Source organism: Chrysemys picta, chromosome 4, assembly GCF_011386835.1.
Source record: "Chrysemys picta bellii isolate R12L10 chromosome 4, ASM1138683v2, whole genome shotgun sequence".
NCBI lineage: Eukaryota > Metazoa > Chordata > Testudines > Emydidae > Chrysemys > Chrysemys picta.
In genome coordinates, this window is record NC_088794.1 from 3,511,671 (window position 1) to 3,524,828 (window position 13,158).

Consider the following 13,158-nt stretch of genomic DNA (forward strand, 5'->3'; position numbering starts at 1 on the left):
CAGCTTCCATCCAGGACACACCACACGATCCATTGTCTACAGCCAAGCTCTAAGATATAACCGCATTTGCTCCAATCCCTCGGATAGAGACAAGCACCTACAAGATCTCTATCAAGCATTCTTAAAACTACAATACCCACCTGCTGAAGTGAAAAAACAGATTGACAGAGCCAGACGAGTACCCAGAAGTCACCTCCTACAAGACAGGCCCAACAAAGAAAATAACAGAACACCACTAGCTGTCACCTTCAGCCCCCAACTAAAACCTCTCCAGCGCATCATCAGAGATCTACAACCTATCCTGAAAGATGATCCTTTACTCTCACAGATCTTGGGAGACAGACCTGTCCTCGCTTACAGACAACCCCCCAACCTAAAGCAAATACTCACCAGCAACCACACATCACTGAACAAAACCACTAACCCAGGAACCTATCCTTGTAACAAACCCCGATGTCAACTCTGTCCACATATCTATTCCAGTGACATCATCATAGGACCTAATCACATCAGCCATACCATCAGGGGCTCGTTCACCTGCACATCTACCAATGTGATATATGCCATCATGTGCCAGCAATGCCCCTCTGCCATGTACATTGGCCAAACCGGACAGTCTCTACGCAAAAGAATTAATGGACACAAATCTGACATCAGGAATCAAAATACTCAAAAACCAGTGGGAGAACACTTTAACCTGTCTGGTCATTCAGTGACAGACCTGCGGGTGGCTATATTACAACAGAAAAACTTCAAAAACAGACTCCAACGAGAAACTGCTGAGCTAGAATTGATATGCAAACTAGACACAATCAACTCCGGTTTAAATAAGGACTGGGAATGGTTGAGCCATTACAAACATTGAATCTCTCACACTTGTTATCTAACTGTCTGTCTGTACTCGGCTAGCTTGATTATCACTTCAAAAGTTTTTTTTCTCTTAATTAATTGGCCTCTCAGAGGTGGTAAGACAACTCCCACCTATTTATGCTCTCTGTATGTGTGTATATATATCTCCTCAATATATGTTCCATTCTATATGCATCCGAAGAAGTGGGCTGTAGTCCACGAAAGCTTATGCTCTAATAAATTTGTTAGTCTCTAAGGTGCCACAAGTCCTCCTGTTCTTCTTTTTGCGGATACAGACTAACACGGCTGCTACTCTGAAACACTTCAGAACAAGGCGGATGAAAGTTTTCCGGTGACACCTTTTTTCAGCCGAAAAATGGCAATTCTCGGAGCTGTGTCAGCCGGGGAGGGGGGCGGCGGCAGGGGGGGGGGGGGGGGAATCCCACAATTTGCAAAAGGTTTTGACGATCAATTTTACCTCCATTTTATGAAAGAAAGAGCACCAGGAACTCTACACCCCCCACCTCTCCCACTCCCCTCCCAGAGCTGGGGAGAGAACCCAGGAGTCCTGGCTCCCAGCCCCCACCCGCAGTGGCTATTAACAGCCTCCCCTCGGGCTCCGCCCCTCCCACGCCTGGGAGCCCGTCTCCTGCGGGGTCCGAGCCGGCTGCGGGCAGGAGGAAAGAGAAACCAGCCGAGGTTTTACTTTCGTTTTTCCCGGAGAAAATTCCGCTTAGACAGAGCGAGCTGGGGGCAGGTAACGGGGGGGGAACTACCATCCCCGGGAGGGGGCAGGATCTCCCCTTCCAGTCTATTCCCCCCAGGGACAGATTTGTCCCCCCCAGGCTCCCCCCCCCAGATGTCTGTGACTCTCTCTAGACGGGATGCTTTGGTCCCTCTTCGCTTGTAACATGCACCAGCCCCAGCAGCCAGGCCAGCTGGGAGCACCGCCCCCCCACCCCCCTGGGCCAGCCCCACGTGGGCCCTGGGTCCGGACAGCTCGAAGATGGGGGGTGATTTGGGCCGGACCCCGGCTGGGTGACTCGCTGGGTGAGAACAGCCGGACAATGGACCGGACCGACTCCCAGGATGCCTTGGGAGGGTCTGGACGCTCCTTCACTGGAGGGTGTCAGAACGAGGCTGCGTAACCATCTGTCCTGGGTGGTTCAGACACAACAAATCCTGCATCTCGGCAGGGGTGGGACTAGATGACCCTTGGGGTCCCCCCAACCCTGTGGCTCTCTGCTGAGAAGCCCCCTGCACTTCTGATCCGGGCCCTTGTCTCGCCTCCCCTCCACCACGAGGACCAAGATTTGCAGTCGAATCCGCAGCAGAGTGTTTACACCCGTTTCCCCATTTTGGTCCCCGGGTGGTTTATCTGACGTCCGAGCTGTTTCCCTTTGGAGGAGAACTCGGCACTATGAACCCGGCCTGCTGTTTGCTGCAATCCCCTTTCTGTGATCTCTGGGATGCCACCCGGGTCATGTCTGAAAGTTTAGACAAAAACGCATCAATTCTCAAGCCAGACGGGACCGTTGTGATCACCTCGCCTGAGCTCCTGCACTACCAGCCTTGGAAGGGTTGGAGCTGTATCGGTAAATGTCGGTTTCATCGTAGCTGTTTGCAGTGTCGAAGCCGAGGTGGTCCCAGGATATAAGAGATTGGGGGGGGAGGAGGGAATATCGTTTGTTGGACCAGCTTCTGTTGGTGAGAGAGACAAGCTTTCGAGCTACACAGAGCTTCTCTTCTTCAAATCTTCTTCTGGTCTTCTCCAGCCCAGACCTGAACAAGAGCTTTGGGTAGGTCCTGAGCTTGTCTCTTCTTCCAATGGAAGATGGTCTGATAAAAGAGATTGCCTCCCCCACCTTGATTTCACTGCACACACCCAGAGACTGCTGCCCAAATATTCCCATCAGTAAGAATCGAAATGTGCAGACGGGACAGTGAGAAAAGGACGTTTTGAGACCGTGTTAGACTTTGCTTTAAGGCTATTGACTTCGTACTGTTTTGATGGGGGATGTCGACAATTTGTATTTAAATGGTTCTAAAACTTTAGCTTTTAGCATCCATTGTCATTCTCTAATTATTGTCTGATCCCCACATTGTCTGACCCCCCCCCCTCCATAATTTCCCACAACTCTGAACATTTCAATCAATAAAAAAAATGTTTAAAAATACCCAAATCCCACAGTTTTGCACAGGGGCACCTGGGGACCCCGCCAGGGGCCGTGCCTGGACTCTGTTCAGCCACAGGAGGATTAAAGCCCATGGGGCCCGGTGCACTGAGCCCCTCACACCGTAGCCTGGTGAGTGTCCAGCAGGGCAGCTCTACCGGCGCGGTGGGTGAGTGACATTGGGCAGAGAACAAAGCCCGTCACGGTGACCAGCACTGTCTCGTTGTTCCCTGGTGTTTCCCCGTCTGTCTGTCTCCAGCTGGTATCTTTTGTCTTTGATTGTAAGGCCTGGGACTGTCTCATAACGTGTGTCTGGGCAGCATCAGGCAAGATGGGGCCCTGATCTTACTCAGGGTATGTGCAGCGCCTGGCACGATGGGGCACCGATCTCGGTCAAGGAGATCCATGCAGCGCCCGGCGTGATGGGGTTCCCAGTCAGTAGGGAGGGTCTGCACAGTATCCAGTGTGAGGGGAGCCCCATTCTCATTTGGGGGGGGGGTGTATATGCAGCGCCTGGTGTGATGAGAGCCCTGATCTCGATTGGGTGGGTGTGTGGAGCGCCCAGTATGACGGGGGCTCTGATCTCAGTCGGGGGTGTCTGTGAAACGCCCAGCGCGATGGGAGGCCCCTACGCTCTGATAACCCATGGAGCCCGTGGGAGGCTGTTGCTGTGGCAGGACTGGCCCTAGTGAGAGGTGGCACCAGGTGCTGCGGGACAGTTTGCTGCAGGGAGGAGACAGAGTTTGCAAAGCCGATTTATTGATGATTTTCAGAGCACAAGTCATGGGATAAAAGCGGCTGCAGGGCCCGTCCCCGTTGGCTTCCCAGTCACCCCCAGGGGGCGCTGCAGAGCTGTAGGACAGGCTGGATATAACCCCCCCCCCCTCTGCCCTCACCTCCCCATAGCACCCCTGTGCTTCCATCCACCAGCCTCTCCCAGCCACGTCCCACAGACCCCAGCAACGCGGGGCCCACACCCGGTGTCAAAGGGGGGGTATATAGACATCCTGAGGGGGGTCGGCCTGGCAGTCCCAGGGACAGGTCCGTGCGTGGCTCACAGGGCTGTGAGGAGGAGTGTGGCGAGTATCAGCGCGGCTGGAGAAGCGACAGCAGAAGGGCCCACACCATTCACATGCCCCTGGATCCAGCTGTCATAGGCTGTCACCCGGGTGAAGACCCCAGGGAACGTGGGATGAGAACAGACAATTCCATTCACTTCTCTGGTCATAAACCAGCTCACGACTCCAGCCAGATACCAGGTGCCGTCCTGCTGACAGGCCAGAGGCCCCCCAGAGTCGCCCTAGAGAGAGAGAAATGGGGGTCAGGGCCCCAATTCCCATCGCTGTCACCGTGAGAGCGAAGGCTGGATGGGGGTCACAGAACATACCCGGTGAGAGCAACAGGAGCAGCGACCTCTGTCAGAGGGCTTTGGGCATCACCTGGTACTATGGGGTCCTGATCTTGGCCAGGGTCTGTACAGCACCTGGCACAAGGGGGACCCTGATCTCGGCCGGGGTCTGGGCAGCACCTGGCACACTTGGACTATGGTCTCAGTGAGGAGCTGGGCAGCACCTGGCACACTGGGGCCATGGTCTCAGTTGGGGTCTGGGCAGCGGTGTTGTAATACATACAATCAGCTAGGAGGAAAGGCTCTCACATTGCAGAATCCCTTGTGACTGTCCGTGTACCCGGCGCAGATCATGCCACTTTTGATTGGCTCTAGACCCAGAGATGAGTGTGGAATCAGTGTGTTGTAGCGATCGTTGCAGTCTGGTGTACTGATGATGGGAACCTCCAGCTCCTGCAGGGTCTGAGGTCGTGGGAGAGGCTCTGGAGGGGGAGAACCGGGGGGGGGAGGAGGGGGAGGGTTATTCCACTAGCGTCCGGCGCTCCCAGCACCCAGTGCACTGGGGTCCGGACGACCCATTTGTGCTTGTGGGCATCTTCCCCTGTGCCTGTGCCATTCTGGAGACGAGTCTGGCTGTCAAGGCACATTTCTGCTTGTGTGACTATCTCCTATTATGGCCAAGTGCAGGCGTGTCCTTGTGTGTGTCACACACACACACACACACACACACACACACACAATCCCCTCCAGCAGGGAGCAGCGCTGCCCCCACCCCACACACACACATGGCCCTGATCATCCGGGACCCCAGGCCTCTAACTCAGAAGCTCAATCGATTTAACGTAACAGAGAGAAGGTTAAGGGTGAGTAGAGCCCAGTGTCTGGGTATCTACAATGCGAAGAAGGGTTTAGTAACGGGCTCTTCAGTCGAGCAGGGGAAGGTCGAACATGATCCAGTGGCTGGAAGTTGAAGCCAGACAAACTCAGACTGGAAATAAGGTGTCAGTTTTTAACAGTGAGCAATTTGCCAAGGGTTCTCCATCATGGGCAATTTGTAAATCCAATGGGACGGCCATCTAAGAGATCTCGTCTAATTCAAGCATCAGTTCCTTCAGGGACATTCTCTGGCTTGTGCTTTCCAGGATGTCGGCTGAGATGGTCACAGTATCTATGACCACCAGAGCCCTCCCGTCCATAGGAAGGTTCAGGGCAACTGCCCTGGGCCCCACACTTTGGGGGGCTCTGTGGGGCCCAGAGTGGTCCAGTGAGATTAGTGGGGGGCCTGGCACCGGCAGCAGGGGTTGGGCCTGCCTTCCCACACTCACTGGCAGTGGTGGGAAATGGAGCGACATGGCTGGAAGCCAGTGGTTCCACTCCTGCGTCTGGCACCAGGCCCCCTGCTAACTCTACAGGCTGCGTTGCTCAGGGAAGGGGTTTGGGGGGGAGGGGGGGAATGGGGCTCGGGAAGGGGCAGAGCAGGGGTGGGGGCAAGGCCTGGGGTGGAGAGGAGTTGTCCCAGGCCCCACACCCCCCTAGGGATGGCCTTGACGACCACGGCTGCTCCCTGGTGCTGTCCAGATCCTAGATTTATGGGAACTGCTGTCCCCACCCCCATAACAATTATGGCCTCCCAGTGCCTCTCTGAGACCTCTGACACTTACCGGTCACTTCAACGTTTCCCCAGCCGGTGACCCAACACTTCTTCTCCTCAGGGAACTGGCGGGAGGCCCCCGGCAGTGAGATGGGCCGGATGAACTGCGTGGATTTCACCGGCTTCGTCAGCCTCACCAAGGCGATGTCAGCAACTTTGCTCACACTATTGTAACTGGGGTGGGGGATGATCTGCTGCACCTCGGACAGGTTCTGATTCGGGGAGGGCTTGAGGAGCTGGTGCGCTCCCAGCACCAAACGGTACTTGGAATAGGGCACAGAGCTGGAGGAGAGAAAAGGAAAAGGGGAAGACAGCGTGATACTGAGATGCAGCCACCTCTGGGGCGGGCACAGCAGCAGAACAGCTGCGCGGCACCATGGGGATGGCTTGACCAAGAGCAGGGGGTCAATGAGGGGGCAGAGGCCACAAACAGATATTGCTGCAAGTCAAATAAGAGGAACCTGCTCCTCCCCCGCACTCCGGCTGGGTTACTCACGGGTCGAAGCAGTGAGCGGCTGACACCACCCACTGGGCTGAGATGAGGGATCCTCCACAGATGTGGCGGTATTCATCTTTTATATCATTATATTTTTGCACACTGACTTGCCAGGGCCATCGACCCTCCTGTGCATCCTGCCCCCCTATGATACGGCTGAACACTGCACAAAACAGGGGAGCCATGTTAACATGGGACAAAGTGCACATCTCCCACCCAGAGCCAGGGACAGAACCCAGGAGTCCTGGCTCCCACCCTCACCCATAACCCACACCTACACCCACACCCATAACCACTAGACCCCACTCCCCTCCCAGAGCAGGTGATAGAACCCAAGAATCCAGACTCTTTACCTGGCTGGTCTTGACTCTCCTCTGCACCTGCGGAGGAAATGGAAATGTTGGGGAGACATGACAGAGTCAGGGCCATTGGGGGAGGAGCAGCATTAGGGTCCGATTGGGGAGGGTGGAAGGCAGGGAAAAGAGCTGGAATAAAAGCCCCATCCACTGTCCCATAGCTCCTTCCATAATCTACATACTCTGCCTCAAATCATAGGTGGCTACTATACGTCAGTAAGTTTCAGAGTGAACGTTGACATGAGATGAAAGGGGGCTGCTCCCAGCTCTCTCAGGGCCACACGTCCTCCCTCCACCCTGCAAAGCCCAAGGGTGGGAGAGGATTCGGGTGCAGAAGCTGAGAGGGAGCTGGGGCCATGGTTCCTGTGGAGTGAGTCAGAGGGGCTGGAGGGGTCATGCCAGCCCTGGGGGTGGGGGGTGTCTCGGATGTGGGCTTAGGATCCCTTCATTCACCGCGGGGGCTGGGGACTGGCACATCATTTCTGCCCTCAGTGCACAGAACCTGTTTTGCTCATGTCCCCACCCACCCTTGAACCCAGGCCCTGGGAAAGAGACAGAGCCAGTCCACTGGGGCAGGATCTTCCCCCTCAGTCGATTCCACCCCCAGGGGGGCAGGATAGTCTCGTCCAGTCTATTCCCCCCCTCAGATCTATTCCCCACCCCAGGCTGCAGGGTCGTCCCCTCTGCTCTGTTCCCCGCGGCTGTGCATCGCTCTGGCCCCCTTGGTTCCTCTTACCCTGCATTGGGGATGGTACCAGCAGCAGCAGCGCGGCCAGCGGGGAGCAGAGCCCCCCCATCATCCTGCCCCACAGAAGCTCTGGGTCGGGACGGCCCAGCTCAGCCTCCAGCCAGCGGAGCAGACAGCCCCTGGCTTCAAGGCAGCGAGTTATATACCCAGCTGGAGCCGCCCCGTGGGTGTGGGGTGTGATTTCTGCCAGACCGCCAGCCGTGTGCATCAAGAAGCCACAGCACCTCTGAGCCCGTATCTCTGGTGCCGTGGTTCTCTGGCTCGGAGCCCAGCGTTTTCCTGTTTAAATCGCTGATGTACAGGAAAGTGAACGCAGAAGCTCACAGACCCTCGGCTCCCCCCAGCCCCTTGGGCGGCTTAGCCGAGATCTGGTCCTTGCCGGACCATACCCATTTGGAGGAGAAATCAGGGATGTGACTCTCCCTGCCCTGGCTTTCCTGGGACTGTCCCTTTGCATGAGGTAGCCGGGCCAGGCCGTCTGTCCGGTGCTCGGTGCCCACAGCTTGCCACTGCTCTGGGGTCAGGATCCTCCCAGCCGGCTCGTTCTTCCACATGTCCCCCCCCGGCTCCCCTCCACTTCCAGGGACCTGCCTGCACCGCCCTTTCCCCAGGCAGGTATCGCAGAGAGCAGCCTCCCATGCTGCTCTCGCTCATTGGCCTTCAGCAGCCGGGGGCACCAGAGAGATTTCCTGCCCCCACAGCAGTTTGGTGGCAGGGGAGTAAAACACGCCACCACTGAGCTCAGAGCAGCTTTTTTCCTTTACCCTGCCATGGCTGCTTCACTTGTGCCCCATCCCCCAAAACTTCACACCCTCTCTTCCCCCCGCACAGCCCTGGCTGACGTATCCCAGCCGCAAATGCAGTCAGTCTCTGCAGCATCCGGCACAACGGGTCCCCGACCTCAGTCAGGGGGGCCTGGATCTCAGTCGGGGGGGTCTGTGCAGGGCCTAGTGTGATGTTGCACTCCATATGTGTTATGGGAATATGCTAATGAGTGTGAATATAATGTAACTGGAATATGCTTCATGCAAAAGGTCTCTTGTAAGGTATCATTACAAAGCTTATAATCTACTGAGTGTGATTGTCCTATTTGTACAAATGTACCACTCTTGTATCTAAAGCTAGAAATATGAAGTATTACTCTGAAGTCCTATTGTAACTTTGTAAAGTGTGGGCCATTAATAATGGCTTGGAGTCTTGATGGCTCCCATTAACCAGGACAATTGGTTGTAAATGGCTCTGTTTACTTGTAAGCCTTCCTGTGTTCCTGTAAGTCAGGCCGGGAACAATGGAGGCTTGAAGTCTTGCAGGACATGTGAACATGATACTGGAATCCATCTTAAACCTGCTGCTTTTCCATTTAGAAGGAGGGATGGGGACCCAGAGAGAGACAAAGGATTCCCGCCTTGTGCCAAAGCTATAAAAGGGGGTGGAACAGAACAAAGGGGCTGCCAGTCATGAGAAATCCCCGAGTTACCACCTGAGCTGGAACTAACAAGGACTGTACCAGAGGAAAGGATTGGGCCCAGACTAGGAAGGAGTCTAGTCTGTGAAAGAAGCTTATTGGAACATCTCTAAGGTGAGATATTACCTGTAATCAGTTTCTTAATGTGTTAGGCTTAGACTTGCGTGTTTTGTTTTATTTTGCTTGGTAACTTACTTTGTTCTGTCTGTTATTACTTGGAACCACTTAAATCCTACTTTTATACTTAATAAAATCACTTTTGTTTATTAATTAACCCAGAGTAAGTGATTACTACATGGGGGAGCAAACAGCTGTGCATATCTCTCTAGCAGTGTTATAGAGGGTGGACAAATTACGAGTTTACCCTGTATAAGCTTTATACAGAGTAAAACGGATTTATTTTGTGTTTGGATCCCATTGGGAGCTAGCTGTCTGAGTTATGGAGACAGGAGCACTTGCTGAGCTATTTTCAGTTAAGTCTGGAGCTTTGGGGACGTGGTTCAGACCCTGGGTCTGTGTTGCAGCAGGCTTGCGTGTCTGGCTCAACAAGACAGGGGGCTGGAGTCCCAAGCTGGCAGGGAAAACAGACTCAGAGGTAGTTTCAGCACATCAGGTGACAGTCCCAAGGGGGTCTCTGTGACCAAACCCGTCACACATACCTTGTGAGGTATCATTTGAAAAGTCTTGATCTGTTGAACATTAATATCCTGTTGAGTTGTGTGAGCTGTCACTGTATGTGAAGTTATGAAGTTTTGCTCTGTGTGTGTCACTGAAAAATGTTGTGAGGTTGGGAGACACCCACAATGAGCCTTTCAGGTACAACAAAGGAGTCACCATAAACAGCTAGACAGCTGGTTAATGGCTCATCAAAACCCATCAAGGAAAGAATCCACTGTCCCGGGAACTATTTACAATGGAGACTTCTCAGAGGGAACACGTATAAAGTGGAGACTGCTTGATCAATGGAGACTGCCTGATCCCCACGTCACAGCAAGGATGTTTCCAGGAAGCTGGAAGAAACTATAAAAGAGGAGAAGTGGTGGGGTTTCCCAGGACGCATTTGGGGTCTGTGTCACAGAGTGTGGGGGAGTCAGGGCCCTGCACCCCTACTTCCTGCGATTCACCGGGACTCTCAGCCAGCCGGGAACACAGAAGGTTTATTAGACGACAGGAACACAGTCCAAAACAGAGCTTGTAGGTACAGACAGCAGGACCCCCTCAGTCAGGTCCATCTTGGGGACAGGGAGCCTAGACCATGGCCCTGGGTTTCCCTCCGTTTCCCCAGCCAGCTCCAAACTGAAACCTCTCCATCAGTCTCACCCAGCCACACACCCCGGCTCCTTCTCCAGACTTTGTCCAGTTTCCTGGGCAGAAGGTGTCACCTGGCCCCAGCCCCATCCTGGGCTCAGGTTACATGCTCAGCTATTGTCCCTCAAGTGAAGTCATTCCCTGTTATCCCATCACCAATGCAGACAGTCCCAGTAAAACTCCCACGCAACATTCCCAGGTCAGTCCTCCCCACGCCCTACTCCGTCACAGTCTGTGTAATTTAATCCACTTGAACCTTCAGTTCTAGCCTCCTGTCTGGCCCTTAACACCCTCTGAACTGGCTCTGTTCCCATCAGAGAGGTGCACATCTCTGGGGAATGGACTGGAGGGGACGATCCTGCCCCTGGGGAGGGGGGAATAGACAGGAGACGATCCTGTCCCTGGGTGTAGGCCTGGCTTGACATTAGTAACTTGCCTCATTTGTTAGTGGCCGGGCCTGGGAAGGGGACTGGGAGGGAGAGTTGTAACTAGGGGCTTGCCATGCAGGGTGCTGCAGTTGGGGTGGCTGTGCTCGCTAAGATAAGCAGAAACCTCATGCTGGGGACAAGGAATAGGGGACTGTAAAGATCAGGGTCACACGAACAGGACTGGACACCATGCGCTTCAGAGCAGCAGGATCTGGAAATGCACATGCTTTAAAGGGCACTGGAAGTGCCGGGCGTTGTGACTGCCCTGGGGCCGGAGAGTTTTGCCAGAGCCCTGGCAGAGACACAGCCCCCTCGGGAACTACTGGATTTTACCACTTCTTCGCCATACAGAAATAACCTGTCAGGTGCCTCTTCTCAGGAACGAGGTGTTTCTTAGATCTAAAACAAAAACCCTCCTACCAAATATTCGACTCTTTCCAGTGCTGGGTAACAGTCCCGCAGCACTGCAATGCAGCCACCTCTGGGGTGGGGCAGCTGGGGAACAGTTGCTTATAATGCTGCCTAGGGTTGCCTCGCCCAATGCTGAGATGCAGCCACCTCTGGGGTGGGTTCTTCATATATTTATGAATGGATCATTTATGTTTGGAACTCACTGCCACATGAGCCCCGCTCTGTTCAGAGTGTTCTGTAGCCTGCATCTCTTTGCTCGGGCTTTTTACTGCCATTGGGTATGAACCCTCCTGTTTGATGGTCTCCTGTCTGGTATTTCCCAGTTTCTGGTTCTTGGGGTGAACCACTCCTTAACCTCTGCAGAGAGCCTGACACAACGGCTGTGAGAGGGGTGCAAGTTGGCCCCAATACACCTCAATGTGGCGCTAACTCTGATCCCTGCTAAGGGCGACCCACTTCTCCACATCTCAATGGCTTTGCTGTGGATCCCAGGCTTCGAGACCAGACGGCAGCGATCACATTATTACGAGCTGCAGAGACATCGGTGAGAGCTGTCAGGTTGCATTGATGTATATCAGTAGTTGGCCATAACACCCTCCACCCTTCCTTAGGTTTGTTTCCTGTCTCTCGCGGGTGGAAAGCGAAAGCAGTGTGGGAACTGCTCTTTCAGAGAAACAAGGGGGTTAGCAGAATTCATACTGGCTGCAAAACAAGACAGCAAACAAAGCCTGCAAAAAGCCCTGCACCGTTGCAATGCTTCTCAGGCAGGGCCGGCTCCCACCTTTTTACTTCAGCAGCAATTCGGCGACGGGTCCTTCGCTCCGAGAGGAACTGAGGGACCTGCTGCCAAATTGCCGCTGAAGACCCGGACGTGCCGCCCCTTTCCATTGGCTGCCCCAAACACCTGATTCCTGCGCTGGTGCCTGGAGCTGGCCCTGTTCTCAGGTGATGTACAAGCACCACGGAGCTGCAGCTGATGCTGGGGTGGGGTGGCTGGGTGACAGCTGCAGTGTCACACTGCAGTTTTCTCAGTAAGGACCTTGCTGTCACCAGAGGTTGTTCTGAAGCTGACAGCTGTAGAGGGCTCCAGGAGCAGCTCCTTTTTCAGGCTTTTCACTGCTGTTGGGTATGAAACTGCTCCAGTTCACTGGTCGCTTGACCAGTATCCTGCTCCTTCTTCCCCTTTTAGGGCAATCAGAGCAGCAATGTCTGCCTGCATCTGCAGAGAGCCTGAAACCGCAGCTCGGAGAGGTGTGAACTGCACCAAGTGTAACTGACACAGCGTCACTGCCTGAGTCTGCAGAGAGCCTGAGCCCATCGCTCGGAGAGGTGGGATCTGCCTGTGACATTGCAGGTTTACCCAAGGTGTCCAGGGTGAACCACTATCACCTGCTCACAGTGTGGGAGAGACGTGCTTGTGGCCAGTTGGGGGAATTCACCCGTAACTGCCGGATACTGACTGCAGTGGCACTCCGCTCTGAGCTCCCCAAGCCCTGCACTTTCCTCTGCCAATGAGCAATTTAGACCTCCTCTCTGCTGCACTCGAGTGCCCCATCTTTCGTTATCAGGACAGCTGCAACGTGCACCGAGCCGCTGCCTCTTGCAGCACCCCCCAGCACCGACAAACATAAACTGCAATCCTGAGCCTGCCCTTATTACCCAGTTCCTTTCTTGTCTAAAGGATCTCTCCCCCAGTGGCCAGTCTGTGCAGCGGCTGGCCAGTGCAAAGGGCTGGTACCCATCTCTCATGAGAACTTTCCCATGGGCAGAGCGTCCTCTCTATGACGGATCCTATCTAGTGCCCCTTTTCCTTCTCTTATACAGCCCCCAGCTTTGTCTCTTTCCACAGTCAGGGTGTTTCAGCTCAGCTCCGAGGGGCCCGGTTCAGAGTCTTTCCGTGGGTGCTATTGTCTTTGTCCATGCG

At 54.5% G+C, this 13,158-nt stretch overlaps 1 protein-coding gene across 1 annotated transcript; it reads right to left on the reverse strand.

The window, feature by feature from the left end:
- Window positions 1-3,765: 3,765 nt before the first annotated feature.
- Window positions 3,766-7,811, reverse strand: LOC101946663 (serine protease 27-like). Its single transcript, XM_005314087.4, has 6 exons — window positions 7,611-7,811; window positions 6,872-6,898; window positions 6,519-6,681; window positions 6,033-6,304; window positions 4,681-4,853; window positions 3,766-4,323 (listed from the first exon to the last, which is right to left on the reverse strand). Exons 1-6 carry the CDS (start codon window positions 7,672-7,674, stop codon window positions 4,078-4,080), a joined length of 945 nt encoding a protein of 314 aa, XP_005314144.1. The 5' UTR covers window positions 7,675-7,811; the 3' UTR covers window positions 3,766-4,077.
- Between the last annotated feature and the right edge of the window lie 5,347 nt (window positions 7,812-13,158).